General features: G+C 54.4%; 9 protein-coding genes across 9 annotated transcripts; 4 read left to right on the top strand and 5 right to left on the bottom strand.

The window, feature by feature from the left end:
* Positions 1-648: 648 nt before the first annotated feature.
* Positions 649-1,350, bottom strand: OT_ostta03g00010 (unnamed product; the record flags this gene model as incomplete). Its single annotated transcript, XM_022984645.1, has 1 exon — positions 649-1,350. The coding sequence occupies one exon, from the start codon at positions 1,348-1,350 to the stop codon at positions 649-651; it is 702 nt and encodes a 233-aa protein (XP_022838391.1).
* Positions 1,351-1,481: 131 nt separating this feature from the next.
* On the top strand, positions 1,482-5,033 carry OT_ostta03g00020 (Paraquat-inducible protein A; the record flags this gene model as incomplete). Its single annotated transcript, XM_022984646.1, has 1 exon — positions 1,482-5,033. The coding sequence occupies one exon, from the start codon at positions 1,482-1,484 to the stop codon at positions 5,031-5,033; it is 3,552 nt and encodes a 1,183-aa protein (XP_022838392.1).
* Positions 5,034-5,289: 256 nt separating this feature from the next.
* On the top strand, positions 5,290-5,994 carry OT_ostta03g00030 (unnamed product; the record flags this gene model as incomplete). Its single annotated transcript, XM_022984648.1, has 1 exon — positions 5,290-5,994. The coding sequence occupies one exon, from the start codon at positions 5,290-5,292 to the stop codon at positions 5,992-5,994; it is 705 nt and encodes a 234-aa protein (XP_022838393.1).
* Positions 5,995-6,270: 276 nt separating this feature from the next.
* On the top strand, positions 6,271-10,381 carry OT_ostta03g00040 (ABC transporter, conserved site; the record flags this gene model as incomplete). Its single annotated transcript, XM_022984649.1, has 2 exons — positions 6,271-6,459; positions 6,569-10,381. 2 exons carry the CDS (start codon positions 6,271-6,273, stop codon positions 10,379-10,381), a joined length of 4,002 nt encoding a protein of 1,333 aa, XP_022838394.1.
* Positions 10,382-10,496: 115 nt separating this feature from the next.
* Positions 10,497-11,069, bottom strand: OT_ostta03g00050 (unnamed product; the record flags this gene model as incomplete). Its single annotated transcript, XM_003077868.1, has 1 exon — positions 10,497-11,069. The coding sequence occupies one exon, from the start codon at positions 11,067-11,069 to the stop codon at positions 10,497-10,499; it is 573 nt and encodes a 190-aa protein (XP_003077916.1).
* A 134-nt stretch (positions 11,070-11,203) lies between these two features.
* On the bottom strand, positions 11,204-13,303 carry OT_ostta03g00060 (RNA (C5-cytosine) methyltransferase; the record flags this gene model as incomplete). The annotated part of the gene is made up of 1 exon (XM_022984650.1): positions 11,204-13,303. The coding sequence occupies one exon, from the start codon at positions 13,301-13,303 to the stop codon at positions 11,204-11,206; it is 2,100 nt and encodes a 699-aa protein (XP_022838395.1).
* Positions 13,304-13,533: 230 nt separating this feature from the next.
* OT_ostta03g00070 (Ubiquitin-like domain) lies at positions 13,534-14,352 on the top strand (the record flags this gene model as incomplete). Its single annotated transcript, XM_022984651.1, has 1 exon — positions 13,534-14,352. The coding sequence occupies one exon, from the start codon at positions 13,534-13,536 to the stop codon at positions 14,350-14,352; it is 819 nt and encodes a 272-aa protein (XP_022838396.1).
* A 118-nt stretch (positions 14,353-14,470) lies between these two features.
* Positions 14,471-15,619, bottom strand: OT_ostta03g00080 (unnamed product; the record flags this gene model as incomplete). The annotated part of the gene is made up of 1 exon (XM_003077870.2): positions 14,471-15,619. One exon carries the CDS (start codon positions 15,617-15,619, stop codon positions 14,471-14,473), a length of 1,149 nt encoding a protein of 382 aa, XP_003077918.2.
* Positions 15,620-15,857: 238 nt separating this feature from the next.
* Positions 15,858-17,450, bottom strand: OT_ostta03g00090 (Uncharacterised protein family Ycf49; the record flags this gene model as incomplete). Its single annotated transcript, XM_003077871.1, has 1 exon — positions 15,858-17,450. One exon carries the CDS (start codon positions 17,448-17,450, stop codon positions 15,858-15,860), a length of 1,593 nt encoding a protein of 530 aa, XP_003077919.1.
* Positions 17,451-17,696: the final 246 nt, after the last annotated feature.

Below are 17,696 nucleotides of genomic sequence, written 5' to 3' on the forward strand. Positions count from 1 at the left end.
CCCTAAACCCTAAACCCTAAACCCTAAACCCTAAACCCTAAACCCTAAACCCTAAACCCTAAACCCTAAACCCTAAACCCTAAACCCTAAACCCTAAACCCTAAACCCTAAACCCTAAACCCTAAACCCTAAACCCTAAACCCTAAACCCTAAACCCTAAACCCTAAACCCTAAACCCTAAATACCCTAAAAGTCGAGGAACGCCGCCGCGACAAGAGACACACACAAGGACACTCGCGCGATGGGACCATGAAGATGATGGGGAAAGAGACGGCGTTCAGGTGGGATTGTGGTGGTACAACTTAACCCGCGATATCCGGTTCCAAGAGCGACTGAAGCGTTTGAGAAACTTCGATGAAGACTCGAAGCATGCGCTCCAGTATCTCGAGACGTGTGAACCAAGAAAAGCCAAGGCTTTACCAGGCCGAAACGCTAAATAAGGCTGATGAAGAGATGAATGAGCTGATGATAATTACGGTCTCCATGCGAATAGAAAAACATTGTAATTCATCTGTCGATACATCCAAGCGAGTTTCACGCGCGCTACACATTCAGATTTAGGATTTACTGTGAGACAGTGAGTACGTATCGACGAGCGCTTGTTGCATCGCGATGATGCGATTTGATCTCGGCAACAGCTCCACGGGCTCACGATGTGGGATCACGAGCTGTTCCACGGCCATTTGGACGATGTCTTCGGGGCGGCGCTAAAAACGTGAGCAACTTTATCATCGAGTTGAGTCTACCCGTCTTGAATAGCCATCCCCAGGCCACCGCGCAGAGAGCGATCGACCAGAGAGGCGCACCGAACACCCTCGGTGCGATGTATAGTCCAAACGCCCCGGCGCAGACGGCGATGACCAACGTCTTCATCATTTTGAACAGCTTCAGCGCGACCATCGCGAGCGCGCCCAAAGTCACCACGGAGAGCGCGGTGACGTGCACGCGGTAAACGTGCACGACGATCGCTGGAAGCAGATTGAGAATCTCAGGAACTCGAATCCACGTCCCTAGAATGCCGATGAAATGTTTCCCCGAATTGGCGCGCACCACGGAGAAGGCAAATAAATCACTCGTCTCGTACGCTTTGGCTCGAAGCCCCGTCGCGCGTAACGCCCCTCCGTTCGAGCACGCCCAAGAGGACGTCACGCTCGCGCGCGCGTTCGCGACGACGTCTCGCGCGTTCGCGACGCAGTACCGGTGAAAGCTCTCGCTCGTCGGGTTCAGTACGGACGCGACGCACACGCACACCGCGCACACCACGAGCTCTGGACGATTCCGCACCGTCGACGCAACGGCGTCGACCGCGGCGTTCACGCCCGCGCGCGCGAGAAAGATTCTCTCCCGCATCGTCTCTCGCATCGCGCCCGCGCGCGGGGAATCGCCCGTCACACGCCCCAGTGAGCGCCTTCAACGCGCCGCGCGCTGCCGAGGAGTCGAATGGCGCGATGCTAGTGGTCACACCTCGGCGCGCGTGGGCGATGGGGCGTCTCCGGAATGGGCGGACGCGGTGTCTCGACGCGTGCGGCGTCAGCACGCGCGCGCTCGTCGCCGTGACGGTCCTCGCGCTCGGCGTCGTGTCAACTGCGACCGGGACGGAATCTGCGTCAATTCTCTCGAGCGCGCGCGATGACGACGGCGACTCTGGAGAGGGAAGGGACTCCACGCTCTCGTCATGGCTCGCAAAGTTCACGTTCGACGTTCCGACGCAGACGTTCAGGGTGCCTTACGCTGGAATAGAAGTCGAACTGAGCGCCTTTCGGTGCTCAAACGTGTCGGTGGGCGCGCTGACAAGCGACGTGGATTCATTGGACCGCTCGTTCGGGGCCGTGGCGAACGACGATCAACGCGAACTCACGGCGTATGTGAAAGACTTAAGATTTATGTGTGACCTCAGGTGGTCGGTCACGGACAGATTCCGGAACCGCGCGATCGGAGACGCAAAGACGGAGGTGGCGGGCTCAGACGCGCAGTTCTCCCTCGGGTTGGACGTAGATCCCAATGGCTCGCCACCGCTTCCCAGAGAAATCAAATTAACAAACTGCCGGGCGCACATCACAGCAACTGATTTATCATTCAATGGTGGACGTTTTGCCACGGTTTTGAACGCTGCATCACCCGCGATCAGAGTAGAGCTGAGTAGAACATTGAGCGCGCTCGCGTGCTCTGGCTTCGCGAGCGCTTTAGAAAACTTTAGCGGAACGGCGAGTGGTCAGAGATGGGAGGACGGTCAGCTCGCACGCGATGAACGAGCGATGGCAAGCTTATTTCGACCCGCCGAACCTGCGTCGTTTCCGAGGTACAACGCGACGGCTGGTGTCTCAAATCTGAGCACAAGTCCACTCGTGCGCTGGCTCGAGTACATGTCGGAGGCATACATCGGCGCGCAAGGTCCACGATCGGTGAGCGCGTTCGCGCGTTGGATTGAGGATCAAAACGAGCGGAACGATGAAAATAATGTCAACGTCGTTCGAGTACCCCCGGTGTGGTTGTTCGATTCTCAGACGCACTTGCCGAAGATGAGCTTGATGTTGTCCAAGGAAGTTTTGCGAGAAATTTCATCAACTGTGGAGGGGGCGGCGTTCGTTGTGTACGATATGAAAGTTGTAGGATTAGAAACTGCGACGACGCTCCGGGGACCTTCTGTTGTCAAGTCTCCTGCTACGTTGAACTCCAGTGACGTCGATACGGAGCTTCAATTTACGATTGGCTGGAAGCGCGTTTTCTTCAACATTTCGGGTGTGCTGGACATTCTTCCGACAAGCATCAAACTTGATCCATGGATTGAACCTTTGATAGTCAGTCTTGAACTTCACAATCCGGAGTTCACGGTGGGACTGGGACTTGCTATCGACGAAATGCAACTGCGACAGTTAAAGGGCACGCGTCAGGCGAATGTGGCTTGCTTGGCGCAAACGATTATTTCGGCTCGTGTTTTGTCGCTCGATTGGAGCGGTCAGATGGGTCCTGTCATGGTAAACCCGTGGCGTCTGAACGAACCCGTGGACGAAAGTGATGACACGCTCGAGGCCAGTTTAGATGCTCTCATTACGCGCGCGTCGCTTCTCATCACGGAAAAACTGGAAGAGGCAGTTCACCGTGCCCTATCGCACCAACTTGGCTCGACGACGCGAAATGCGCTCAATGAAGAGCTACATCGACGACTCGATTACATGAGATCTTCCAAGTGTCAAAAAAATACCGGATCGGCACGTAGTGCGTCTTCATTCAAGCGAGTGGTCTCTATGGCGCTTCTGTACGCCGCATTATTCTGTGCTGGTATGTTCGTGACCGTCCTGTTTGGGTACTTCACGCTTGTCGTCACTTTTCGAAGGATGGGACGGCGCTGCTTCTACGCCATTATGAGACGGATCATTTCGATATCTGCGCATGAAGAAGACGAGTGGGTCATCGAAAATGATCAAGATTTCGCGCTTGAAGATACAGATAGCCGCGACGACGATAATGATCTCTCATACGTTCGCCAATTTCACTCGAGAAGAAATTACTCAAGGGCGTCTTTCCACTCTGGGCGTCGCGCTGAGGCGACCGTAGACGACACAAGCATAATCACAGAGAGTCTTCTTGGAGAGGCCGAGATTGATGAAGAAGGAAATATTGATATAGATGAAAAGTCGTTAATACACCGGCCGGTGGCGCTATGCGATTCTTTGGTTGTTCCGAGGAGTGCGAAGTACGGCTTGCCAATTTTATATGCGATGACATTCCTCCTCTTCTTGTCGTCAAATCTTAGCGTAGGAGCCACGCTGTCTGTGCGAGCTATTAAGCGAGATGTGCAGTTCCCAGAAGACAACGCAGATATTCTCTTACCGGAAGTGATTGTATTTTCTCTTGGTAACACTGTTGCGAACATGTGGCGAGCTGGTGTGTATACTCTTTCGGTACTCATACTGCTTTTCTCGGGCGTATGGCCGTATGTAAAACTCGTCACGATGTGGGTCTCATGGTCAGTCCCTATCCTCGACTCTCGTACGCGAGGACGGACACTGAAACTTTTGGACGACTTTGGGAAGTGGTCGCTGCTTGACGCCTTCGTTATGATGCTCTTCATGGTGTTGTTTCACTTTGAGATAACAACGTCTCCTGACGTCACAGGCTTTGGAGCGCTCACTATTTCAGTACGACCGCAGCGGGGTTTTTTCGTTTTCCTCGCCTCGACAGTGTTATCCATGATTCTTGGTCATGTCACGACGGGGTATCACCGCCTCAACGAACGCTGTAGTGGTACCGGCGATGAATATCCTGTTGAGCATATGCAGGAAACTGCGTGGCACAGAATGCAAATGAGCGCAACAAAAAAATGGCTCTTGAGCATGGCGGTGACGGCGATGATGGTGGGAACCTCGGTTGCATTGATCGTTGGGTTCAAATCAGTCGCAATGCGCTTCACCATGCTCGGTATCGCTGGCGCCGCGCTCGGTCCGGATGATTCGACGCGCTCAATGTCGTTACGCTCTGTTGCTGTTCAGGTCCGTAATTCGTCTCCCGAATTACACCCGTCTCTATCGCGACTCATTGAATGGACTATGTTGATTTACGCCTTCATCGTCCCGCTGCTCAGAATTTCCACTGTGACAATGATTTGGACCATGCGGCTACACCCGAGAGATCGTCGGTCTCTCTGGTGGTGTAAAGACGTCCTTGACGCCTGGAGCGCGCTGGATGTCATGCTCTTCTCCTTTGTGGCAGCAATTTCACAAATAAGGGAATTTCTCGCGTTCATGCTCGGCGGTAACTGCGATGCGCTGAATGACACGCTGCAACAACTCGTTGCGGGTCCCCTGTCTCACACGCATGACTTATGTTTTGACGTCGATTCATCTCTTGGAGCCGGATGTTGGCTCTTGGCTGCTTGCGTGGTGGGAAGCTGGGCGTCCTCGCGGGCCGTCGAGTTTTTGCGCGACGATCAGCTCGTCGAGGACTACGACGAGAACGACAACGACAACAGTTCCGAGCACGACACCGTCGATGACGATGCGTATTCTCGCGACGCGTTCGCAACGCCTTTGTAATTGTAATTTCTGCAAGACATGCTCAGTTTTGATGAGAAAGAAAGTGAACAAAGAGGTCGTTCATTTTCCTTGCCACGTCGGCAGTTGAAACGTTGATTTGATAGTAGCGCGTTCGGCAATACCTGCCTTGACGCGAACTCACATCTCGACGGCGATATTGCATCGGTGATTTCGATCGAGCACGACGCATCGTGTCTCTTTCTGATCATCGCGCGTCGAACGACGACGAGACGGGGTGCTGACGACGACGAACTCCATGCCAGCCGGTCAAGGAACGAAACGAAAAGGCCGCATACCGGCCGGTCATGGATCCACGGGACACGGCTACATCGCGCACTGGCGCGGAGGTGACTACCCTCGTGGTTACAAGCCCATCGGGTTTCCGCCGCGACCGCCAGGGGAGGAAACGGAGGCGGATGGATCGACGCGCGTGGCGTTGGTGCACGAGTTGCTCAGAAGTCACTCTCGAGCGCTGCGCGGGTGCCTTTGGAGCTTCGACACGACCCCGATATTCGGACCGAGCACTCCGGACAATCTTAAATGGCGAACGACCATGAACATGCCAGAGCTGCTACGTAAGAAGGGTATGCCGCAGACGGAGTTTGACGAGTTCATTCGAGACGTACAAAGAGGTTGGCTCCGCGCCGCGCCGGCTTTCTCCATCAAGTGCGCCGCTTTGTCCGCCGCCTCATGGGCCTTTCTCCCGTTCGGTGCGTGCTGTTTTTGCTATCTTGCATGCCATCCGACGACGATGGAACGATTGGCAGACACGGTGGAGAGCGCACTCGAAGCGCGAAACGAGACTTGGCGCGCCAACTATCAGGTTGAGGTCTGGATCGATCGCGATGTGCAGTACCTGCGGCCGCCAGGGGGTGCCGACGACGTCGATAAGCGGTTCGAATTTCAATCTCGAGAATGGATCGGTAACGTCTTGGTGATTTCGCCGGTGACGGGGTCGTAGACTCCTCGGCGGCGTCAACCTGTAATATGACCAAAAAAACGCGCTCCCGAGATGAGAACTCTGCCCGTCATGAAACCCCTCGAGTGAACAAGATGTCGTGTCAGCCCACACAGCTCGACGCCGTTCCGGCTGCGACTCAACGCGAATCACCGTCGGAACGAGACTCTTTCATCGTCTTCCGAAGGTTCCGCGTCGCGCTCGCTCGCCCTTTGGCACGCGCTCGTCGTCTTAGGAAACTTCGTCAAACGTCGACGTCACGGCGGCGTGATGAGCTCGATGGAGAAGGGTGACGTCGAGGCCGTCAGCGTCCTGGAGCCGCCGGTTGACTGGGCGAACGTTGGATGGAAGAAGAATCCGCTCAAGTCGCTCTTCTTCGCTCAAGTCACCCCGCTCATCTCCGAGGGCACCGTGCGGCGACTCGAACCGACGGACCTGTGTCACCTCGACGCTTTAGACAGCCAAGTGGTGCGTTTGGCGAGCGAACGTGCGATTCCGCGCGTCGACGTAAATCACGAGACGTTTTAATCATAGAGTGCGCGATGACTGACGAACGCGATTCAACTGACTGGCGCAGCTCACGAGCAACTTCGAAGAAGATTGGGCCAAGGAAAAACTCAAGCCCAAGCCAAACTTGGTCAGAGCGCTTCTCGAACGTCACAAATTTACGTTCGTCTGGACTGGAATTTTGTTCGGAATTGCGCAAGCATCCTTGTTTGCGGGACCTCTGTTACTGCGAGAGATCGTTGGTGGCATTGAGTGCGAAGCGATGGCGACCAAGCTAGGCGTCAGCGGTGAACAAGCCGGGTGCACATCGCGGAGCAAAATGTATGAGTTCGCAATTCTTTTGGCTGTTGCTTCGATTTTGCAGAATTTCTGCGCAGCGCATCAAGAATTCGGACTCCAGAAAGTGGGAATATCGGTTCGTAACAGCTTGATGTGCGCGTTATATCGCAAGGTCCTTCGTCTCTCTCCGAAGGGTCTGCAAGCGGAGTCCACCGGTCGCATCGTGACGTTGATGTCCAACGATGTCAACAAACTGCAAGAATTGTTCGCCATGATTCACAACCTGTGGGCAGCGCCGATATTCATATGTGCTTCTTTCGTTTTGCTATACGACGTGATTCAATGGAGCGCTTTCATCGGCTTTGCGTGCATCATCGTAGCGGCTCCGTTCACATTTATTGTCGCTATGACGCTGTTCAAGATAAGACGCGGCCTGACGAAGTGTGCAGATGAACGCATTAACATCTTGAGTGAAGTTATCAATGGAATGAGAGTCATCAAGTATTACGCATGGGAGCACGCGTTTGCGCAACGAGTGCGTGCAATCCGAAATCGCGAGGTTGCGCTCGTTTGGAAGTCACAAAAAGTTGGCGCGCTCTTCGGCGTTGCTCTTTTCAGCACGCCCGTTTTCATCGCCGTTTGTTCTCTGGGCTCTTACTCTCTCGCAGGCAACCCGATCGTCACCAGTAAGGCGTACACCGCTTTGGCGTTGTTCAACATGTTGCGATTTCCACTGGTGTTGGTGCCGTTTTTACTCAACACGCTGCTCAACGCGCTCAACGCCATTCAACGTTTAGCGTCTTTCTTGGACGCGGATGAGTCGTTGGATTACGAGTTGGACCATTCCGAAGTCGGTGTGGTTCGTTGCTCAAACGCGACGTTCGGATGGCCGACGCTTCCGAAGGCTCAAGAGGAGCTAACCCCCAAGGGACCCCCGAGTCGAGGCAAGATGGCGGCAGCAGACAAGGAGCCGAAAAAAGAGGAAGTCTCAGTCGTGGATGAAAGTGTCGTAGACGTGACACTTGCGGAACAGCAACCGTTTGAGCTCTCAGGAGTGGATTTCGAATCAAAACCTGGAAGTCTCACCATGGTTGTCGGTCCGGTTGGATGTGGCAAATCGACGCTCGTATCCGCCTTGACGCAATTCATCCCGTGCAAGAGTGGTGACATCAAGGTGAGCGGCTCTGTGTCGTTATGTGCGCAACAATCTTGGATATTAAACGCAACAGTGAAGGATAACATTCTCTTCGGCAAGCCTTACGACGCCGTCGAATACGAAAGAACGATTCGCCTGGCACAACTCGTGGAAGACCTGGACATCTTACCGGCTGGCGACCAAACGATCATCGGCGAACGAGGCGTGACTCTTTCTGGTGGTCAAAAGCAACGCGTTTCGATCGCACGTGCGATTTACGCGGACAGCGATGTTTACATTTTTGATGATCCGCTGAGCGCTGTGGACAACCATGTTGGTGCGGCTCTCTTCAAGGAAGTCATCACGGGTGTTCTGAAGCAAAAGACGATCATTCTCATCACGAATGCGCTACAGTACTTGCCGAAAGCGGATCAGGTGGTTGTTTTGAAGGATGGCTCAATGCAAGAGAGTGGCAACTACGCCTCACTCATGGCGAAAAGAGGAACTTTCTACGATCTCATGCAGACGCACGGCATTCACGCTGAAGATGAGAGAGAAGAATCAAAATCAAAGACAAAAGAGAAACCTCTCGCAGGAGACATGTCGAAAACAATGGTACCCTTCTCCAAGAATAATGATACCATGAAAGAGGAAGAGCGCGCGATAGGTAACGTTGGTACTCGTGTTTATATGAAGCTCTTTGAGGCCACCGGCACAAAGTGGAATTTCATTTTCGTCGTGTTCTTCTTCGGTTGCGAGTATGGCTCTAAGGCATTACTCGATTACTGGTTGACTTGGTGGGCGAAGAATGAGTTTGGATTTTCGAGCAACGAATACCTCGCGGTTTACTTCGGAATTTTCGTCCTTAACGGCGTTTTCGTCTTCGTGAGAAGCCTGACGCTTTACTTTTTTCTGTGCCGAGCTTGCAGATGGATGCACGAAAACTTGCTTTCACGAGTGCTGAAGATGCCGATGAGTTTCTTCGACACTACACCCAGTGGTCGCATCATCAATCGCTTCAGCCGAGATGTCGAAACGATCGATATTGTCTTACCTGGTATCGTCGTGCAATTCATGGGATGCATCTCAAACATCATCACCACGCTTGTGATAGTTTGCGTGGCGACCAAGTGGTTCACTGTTGCCCTTTTACCTATCATCTTCATTTACGTCATGATTCAAAGGTTTTATATTCCCGCCTGTCGTGAACTACAGCGCATCGAATCTGTCACTCGTTCGCCTATTTATAGCGGTCTGGGTGAAGCAGTGAACGGAGTCGAAACCATTCGTACTTTCCGCGTGGGATCGCACTTCACCGCGATGGCCTACAAAGCAATGGAGAAGAATGCGGACGCTTTCGTGACGCAAAGACTTGCGGCGTTATGGTTAGCGATTCGATTGCGTCTTATCGGAGCTGTTATCGTGTCATGTGCCACGTTCTTGGTGATCCAAGGAAACGTGAGCGCCGGCTTGGCTGGCTTGACGCTGGTGTACGCTCTGGACGTCACCAAATACATGGAACACGGCACCAACATGGCGAGCGAATTGGAGACGAAAATGAACGCGGTAGAGCGTGTCGTGCAGTATTTGGATAAAGAATTAGAAAGCTCGCACGTCACGGAGCCCAGTGTGGCTCTCGGACTTCCAGTTGACTGGCCGAAGAAGGGAAAGCTGGAGATAGATAATCTCAGCATGCGTTATCGCCCCGAGTTGCCGCTCGTACTCAAAAATTTAACCTTTGCCGTCAACGCCGGCGACAAGGTCGGCATCTGCGGTCGCACTGGCAGCGGTAAATCATCTATGTTCGTTGCGCTCTTCCGTATCGTAGAGCCATCTTCAGGCACCGTGCGGTTGGATGGCGTTGACATCAGAACGCTCGGATTGCACGATTTGCGCTCAAAGATGGCGATGATTCCGCAAGATCCCTTCATGTTCGCCGGGTCTATCCGTAGTAACCTTGATCCATTCGAAGAACATAAAGACGACGCGGTGTGGGAGGTTTTAACAAAGGTTGGACTGCGAGCGATGGTTGAGAAGGCGGTGAAGCGCCTGGACATGGAGGTCATTGATAATGGCGCAAACTTTTCGCTCGGTCAGCGACAGCTTCTTTGCATGGCTCGCGCCTTGCTGCGTCAAAGTCGCGTGCTCATGATGGACGAAGCGACAGCATCGGTCGACATGGATAGCGACGCGTTGATTCAAAAGACGGTTCGCGAGGCATTCAGCCAGTGCACGACGCTCACCATCGCGCACCGCTTGAACACCATTATGGACAGCGACAAGGTGGCCTTCCTTGACAAAGGCGAACTCGTGGAGTACGGTGAACCTCAAGATTTGTTGCAGAATAAGGGTGGCAAGTTCTCAGCTCTCGTGGCCCAAAGTGGCAGCAAGCGTAACGAGACCTTCCTCCGCGGCTTGGCCCAAGACGCCTCCATCAAGCGTTCGCAGTCGCAGTCCTCGCTCGAGTAGGAGGCAAGCAGTTCATAATTCGCGATACGTCGTCGCACACCTTTGACACTTACAGGACCGCTATTACCATTGACATTTGTATCACACCTCTATCACTTAATCTTACCGTATACGTTTATTCATCCTTCTTTTCTGCCACCAACCGTGCATTCTCGCGCTCTGCCGTGTCCTGCTGCGACATGAGCTCGGCATACCACAACTTCGCGCGTTGCCACAACTCCACGGCACCGATGAAGCAACCCGTATAAAGTCCTCGCATCTGCCATTCGTACTGCGTCATCGCATTCATCGGCCACTTGAACTTCATCGTCGTCCACGCCATGTGCGCTAATGCGTTCGTGAGAACGCAAAAAAGGCATTGCGGCGCGATCTGCAAGTTGTTCGAGAACGTCGCCACCCCGAGCGCGAATGTCTGGAGGGCGACCGAGTACACGTACAGTGCGTGCCTCAGGGACACTAGCGTGAGCGCGACGGCGATGAGCTGGACGACGGAGACCATTCTATGGAGCGAGTACTTTGGTTTCACGAAGCCGGCGACGGATGTGATCGCACACACGACGCGATAGACGTTCAGGACGTAGCGCCATCCGAGCATGCGAGTGAACTCCTCCGTCGTCGCAAACACGCGCTCGTAAAACACTACGGGAGACCACGCGAAAATTTGGGAGAGCGCCGAACCGAGACCCATGATCAGCGAGCAAAAACTGACGCGGAATATTCCAGGTTTGTCTTGAAATGGCATTTCTGGCAGCTTCTTCTCGTCTCGGGTAAGTCTTGAATGTTTATCCTACAAATCTATACGGTTCGATCGTGAGCAAGGCTTCACTTCTTTCCCTTGGACTTTTTATCCTTCTTTGCGTTCTTCTTGTCCGGTGGCAATGAACGACTTGAAACCGCCGTCTTTGTCTTCTTTGCCGAACCGGCTCCAACCTCGGCGAGCGCAGCCTTGACGTATCCCGGGACGCGCTTTCGCTTCTTCGCTTCGATTGCTTGGTCCTTCTCAGACGCCACGTCCGCATTGGCGTCGTCTACTCGCGCATCGCCATCGTGAGCTCCACCGAAATACCCACTCTCGAGTGCGGCGCGCTTTTCATCGAAAGTGTCGTTGCTCGTCGGAACGGTTCTGTTGCTCAGCTTTTTGAGCTTGCACACAAAGAAACCATCCATGTTGTGCACGTGCGGGTAAAATCGGCGAGCATGCTCGACTGAAGGATGGAAATTCTTTCCACGATAGCTCGTGAAGCCCTTTCTCCCGAACTCAAGTCCAGAAGAAACGATTTTGACGTCGCGTTTGCGCAAAATATAATCAACGACGGCTTCATTTTCCTCCACAGCTATGGAGCACGTGGAGTAGACGACGTAGCCACCAGTCTTGCTATTGGCATCACAGCAATCAATGGCAGCAACAAGGAGTTCCTTTTGAAGATGTGCGCACTTCGCAATGTCTTCGGCACTCTTGCCAGTCTTCACAGAACTATCCTTTGCGATAACACCCGTGCCTGAGCACGGCGCATCGAGCAACACGCGGTCAACGTGACCGATCACCTTGGGAAGTGCGCGGCCGTCGTAGTTGCAGACGATAGCATTTGTGCAACCCAGGCGCTGCAAGTTGGCAACGAGAGACGTCAAACGTTTCTTCTGGTACTCGTTTGCAAAAATCATCCCAGTGTTTCGCATCAGCGCGGCCAGGTATGTCGTCTTGCCGCCCGGTGCGGCTGCCATATCGAGCACACGTTCACCCTCCTGGGGTGCAAGCGCCATGCACGGCAGAAACGAGGACGCCGACTGCAAGATATACTGTCCAGCCATATATTCGGGCGTTGCCCCGATCGGCACTCGAGAATCATAGACGATCAGACCAACTTTACTCCATTTGCCCACAGGGTCGAGGTTTACGCCACGATTAATCAAGCTCTCCGCGAGCTCACGGCGTCTTACCTTGAGGGTGTTCGTCCTTATCGTCACCGGACGCTGCTGTTCATTTGCCTCTAAAAGTTCCATCGTTTCCTCGACGCTAAACGTGTCCAAAAAGTATCGAATCAGGAAGCTATTGTAGCCGTAGTACGTCGCCAAGTCGGCGACGAGACGCTCAACATAATCGTTGCGACTCTTTCCAGTCTCTCGTCGATTCTTAAAATCCTTCAGAACCCGGACAATCTCTTGAATGCGCATCTGAATCGCACTCAAATCGGGAACACTGTCGTCATCGTCCTCGTCGGGAAGGTGGTATGTGTCGTCGTCCTGAATGTTCGTTTCAAGTTGTTCCGCTCGCGCATCCTCCTTCTCCTTCACCCGTCGCGCATCTTCCTTAAGCGCCTTGCGCTCGATTGGAAGCAATTCATCTTCGCTTGATGACTCCGAATCGTCCTCCGAATCGTCCTCCGAATCGTCCTGCTCCATGTCTCCGTCGTCTTCGGAGTCGTTCCCGTCCAACCCCGCAAATTCGTCGTCGTCCTCCGATCGATCCTCATCGTCCTCGCTTTGTTCACTATCATCGGAATCATCTTCGGTGCCGTTTTCAGAGTCATCGTCGTCGCTCTCTTCCTCCGCACGCTTCTTCGAGCTCGGTTTCAACCATTTCGCGTTCTCGTCGGTGAATCCACCGGTACGCCGCGCCTTCACGGCTTGCGCCTCCTCCTCTTCGCTTTCTGACTCGGACCCCTCGTCGTCGCTCCCTCCTTCGACATCTTCCTCGCTCTCGCTCTCGCTCCCGCGCTCGCTCTCGCTCTCGCTCTCGCTCTCGCTCTCGCCCTCGCCCTCGCTCTCGCTCTCCTCTTTCGGCGGCGGCGGCGCTTTTCTCGCCTCGCGACTCTTCACTCGGTTCGCCCGCGCCGTTCTCGGCGTGATCGCGGGTGATCGCGGAGATTTCGACGACCCATCGTTCGACGCGGACCGCGTCGTCTTGATCGCTCGCGGCGGCATCGCGACGCGACGACCGCGCGCACGCGACTGCGGCGTCGTCACGGACCGGCTCCTCGGCGGTCGTGCACAGGCTCTTTCACGATTCCCGACTCAACAATGGTCCAACGCGGTGGAGGGTGGATGGTTGGATGGTTGAATGGTTGAAAAAAAGTCAACAGCGACAGCTGGCGCGGACGAGGACGCGACGACGCCGCGCTCCACCGCGCGCGCGACAGGGGACCTCGATCGAGATGAGCGCCGACCTCGCGGCGCTTCGTGCGTACGTCACCGCGGACACTGGGTCGCAGAGAAGAGCGTCGACGACGCTTCGGTTGCGCGTCTCGCACAGTAATCTCAGGGCGAGTTTTTTGGAGATTCGCTTCGACGCGCACGCGACGATCGGGAGCGTCAAGGACAAGCTCGTGTCGCACTGCGGAAGCAACCCGTCGTCCATGACGCTCGTGCTGCGAGACGTCGACGGGACCGTGCTCGCCGTGTTGAACGATGAGACGAAAAAGTTGGGATATTACGGAGCGCAGGACGGCATGGAGTTGCACGTCGTGGACAGCGATCCGAGCTCGATTTCAGCGAATGGTTGGCTCGAAGACGTGAGTAAGGTTAAAAAGTATGAGATTTCGGACGAAGATTACGACAAAAGAGAGGGAACGTACAGAAAGTGGATGCGAGAGCAGTTAGAGAGAGACTCGACGTGGACGCTCGAAAAGCACATGACCGAACTTAGAGGCGGTACTTACGTCGCTCCTGAGGAAGCAAACGACGAGACGGGGGCGGACGAGGCGGCGAACATGGCGGTCGGTGCGCGGTGCGAGGTGAATCCGGGGCAAAAACGTGGTGTGGTGCGTTTTGTGGGTAGGTGCGAAGCCTTGCCGAAAGGGTATTGGGTCGGCATCCAACTCGATGAGCCCATGGGTATGAATAACGGCACGGTTAAGGGGGTGAAGCTTTTCGAGTGCGACGATGGGTACGGTTCGCTACAGCGCCCTAAGAATGTCTCTTGCGGGGACTATCCGCCGTTGGATGACGTCGATTTTAGTGAGGATGAAATTTAAAAGATCTCTGAGCGTGAAGTCACTGGAAGCACATGAGCTATAAACTATTTTACATCCCATCACGCCGCGGCTACAAATTCTAAAAACTATGCGTTCAAACAGACGCCATTCTAAGAGTTCATGGGTCACCATAAAACCACGTAACCAACCACTCACGCGCATTACTATCTATCACAGCGTCAAACTGCGTGCGTGCCTCGTTCAATAACATTAATTTGAATGTCTTTGCGGTAAAAGAGATCGTGCCAACGCGTTGACCCATGCCAACACCTGCTTTGAGGGGGCAAACTAGGTGCCTTTTGTCGACAGACAGTCTAAGAGTCTGCGACGTTGGGTGCCTGAAACCCGAGCAGAAGAAGCCAAAATTGTACTCGTGAAGAATTCGGTGCAGCAATCCGCTATGCGGTAATGTATTTTCCTCTAGCATTAATCCAAAGTACGTCTGCAGATCATACTTTGGTGGTCTCCGTCTACTCGAAGTGATCCTCCTCTTTTCAAAATCCCTCACCTTTGTGATTGTTTGAAGGTCGAGCGACCAGAGATCACCAAGAGTGTCAAATTCTGGACGCACCCACGAGCTCGCGAGCAGTATGCAATCTTTCAAATCCTGACATTTTACCCCCCGCTGATACCCCACGACCCAGGAAGGACTTTGCCGAAACGTTTTTGTCAAGTCGACGAACACGAGAGTGTCTAGGTCTATCCAAACGATCCTCCCACCGTGTTGTAACAGTAAGTCTTCGACAGCGTCAAGTTTGGCTCGTGAAACAGCGGCCCATTTACCGATTTTACTGTACGGATTCTCGGGAAACGAGTGTGCGTGGCATGCATGCACGACGATTTGAGTCTTTGCGCCAAATGTGGTCTCCTCGGGCACCACATCTGGCGCGTCCGTGTATACGTGCAAACGCGGAATCGTCGACTGCGATCGCACCAGAGAAGAGTACATGAACCGTAGAGCCGTCCGTGTGCTACGTGTGTCCCATCTGTCGCCCGCGTTTCTAGTAAACGCGAACGTGGCAAATTGAATCTCGTCTTGATTTATCCAGTTGGTGACCGCGTGAGTGTGAGTGTGAGTGACGTCGGGCCCGATGCATGGTCCCAAAACGGTAGCCTGTCGATTTATGTCACTCGGCAAGTCATCACGTACCGCACTGAACCATAGGCTAAAGCGGAAAAGGAGCCAGGAAGAAAACGATACGAAGATGAGCCTCGCGAGTTCGCGCCGTCCTGCACGTCGTCGCGCTTTGATTAACATCGAACGCATCGCTGTTCGACATTCATAAGAAGAACAAATGCCTTGGCGTGATGCCCGTCTGCTTCGGGAGAACGCACTCTGTTCACGTCTCACAAAGTTCGCACGGTTCTAAATGAAACCTCGTGTGGTTCGATTCGCTAGGTGGCACCTTTTTTGACGCGTGTAGACCAAATTCATAACGGTTGTCGCACTTACACTACAAGGTTGCCGGGTATCCATAATCTCCTCGAGCGCTCTCAGTAAGCGTTCAAACAGACTCCGTTTTCACCGCAGAGCGATCAACAATCGTATCGCTCACGTCGTCAACGTCAGCCATCGTGGCATTCAACGCTTCGCGCGCAAACGCAACGCGCTCACGCGCCTTCCATTTCTCGATATTCAGCGCGAGGGGCGTTGCGACCATTAAGAAGGAAAGGATGTTTGTGTAATCACGCCATGCGCCATCCACCGGGTCGAACTCCGGCGCGAGCGATAGGCTTAACCCACGAACGCCGCTCGCGACCGCCAATGAGAGTAGCGCGACTTTTGTGATGAACACTCCATCACTGTCTCCGGCCCAGAGCTTCGTACCGAAATTCTCGACGTCGAAATCCCACCAAGACGGATCCAAATCATCGAAAACAACGCATTGCTCCGTTGTTCGTCGCTGTTCGTCATTCACGGCGGTGTCCCTAACACCAGACGTTGAATCCTCCTTCGCCAACTCGCCCGCAGCAACGCACATCCCGACATTCCCAAGCATCGTGAACGCGCCTTGCGCTGCGACGAGCCAATCTAAGCTCGCAACGTTTCCGAAAAAATGCTGCGTGCACGCGCAGATCCCACTAGCGTGCAACGGCAGCATTCCCCACGTAAGCGTTCGCCAGCCGTTATTGTTGCCACGTTCGCAATCCGCGTAGTTCCAAACCAGGCCCATCGCGAGTAGCCACTCGACGAGGCTGAAGATGTGAACACCCCACGTGGGTACGCTCAGCGCGTGCTCCATAGGATACGGTAGACCTAGCATCGAATTTGTCGTTGATTCGAAATTGTTGCCCCACGTCCTGAAACTGTCCACAACGCTCGTCAACATCGTCGGAGCGGTGTCCGGGACCACCAACAAGCGCTCATCGAGCGATAGCAAAAGAGACGTTGCGAGTAAACCTAAACCTGCAAAGGCCTCAACAATAGCTCCCGGTCTGCCTATCGTTCCGAAATCCGTCAAATTAGATTGAAACATATTAGAACTTGCGCTCCCGTCAGTGTTGCTTTTACCATCCCGGAACGCCAGTAAAATCCTAAGATTGGTCAAACTGATGGCGCTCTGAATCAGAAAATGCAGGGCGTCGATGTTGCTCAGCACCTCACCATACGCTCGTTTCGTGTACGCCTCGGCGGGGATGGAAATGATGACGAATAGTAAAAGCGTGGCGAACGCCTGGCGCATCTCCAACGTCGCGCTCTTCGCCTCGTTGAGACGCTTTAAGAAAACTAAATAAGGAACCACGCTCAGCGCAAACAGCGGCGAGGCCACGGCCCACCACGCGCTGTGTCCATCCAAGATGGCTGCCCGTAAGTCTGCCACTTCCAAGCCGACGAGCGCGCGCGCGCTCAACGTCGTCCCTCGACGCGTCCTCCTCGCGCTCGTCGACGCCCTTTCGCTCGAACTCGCGCGCGCGCGGTGGTCACAGCGCGCTCCCGCGGTGACTTCTCCGCGCGCCCCATCGCGCGTCACGCCCGAGCAACGCGGCGCCTTCAACGCCAGCGATGGCGTCGAGCCCAGCCCTCGGCGTCGCAGCCGTGGAATCGTCCCCGCCGACGTCCCGTCGACCCCACGCGCGCCGACGGCGCGGCCGAACATCGCGCGCGCGCGACGTCGTCCTCGCGCGCGCGACGTACGCGACCGATGGTCACGACGACGCGAACGCGCGCGCGCGGTATCTCTCGCGCGGACGTCGCGGCGGACGCCCCGAGCGCGCGCGCGAGAAGAAAACGAAAAATCCAAAAAAAATCAAAAAATCCACACCCTGGACGACGCGGTCGGTCGGCCATCGCGCGCGACGTCGGTTCCCCTCACCGCGCGTCGGTGCGAATGCCGACGACGACG

The sequence above is a fragment of the Ostreococcus tauri genome (genome assembly GCF_000214015.3).
Source record: "Ostreococcus tauri WGS project CAID00000000 data, contig chromosome 03, whole genome shotgun sequence".
In the NCBI taxonomy this organism is placed as follows: domain Eukaryota; kingdom Viridiplantae; phylum Chlorophyta; class Mamiellophyceae; order Mamiellales; family Bathycoccaceae; genus Ostreococcus; species Ostreococcus tauri.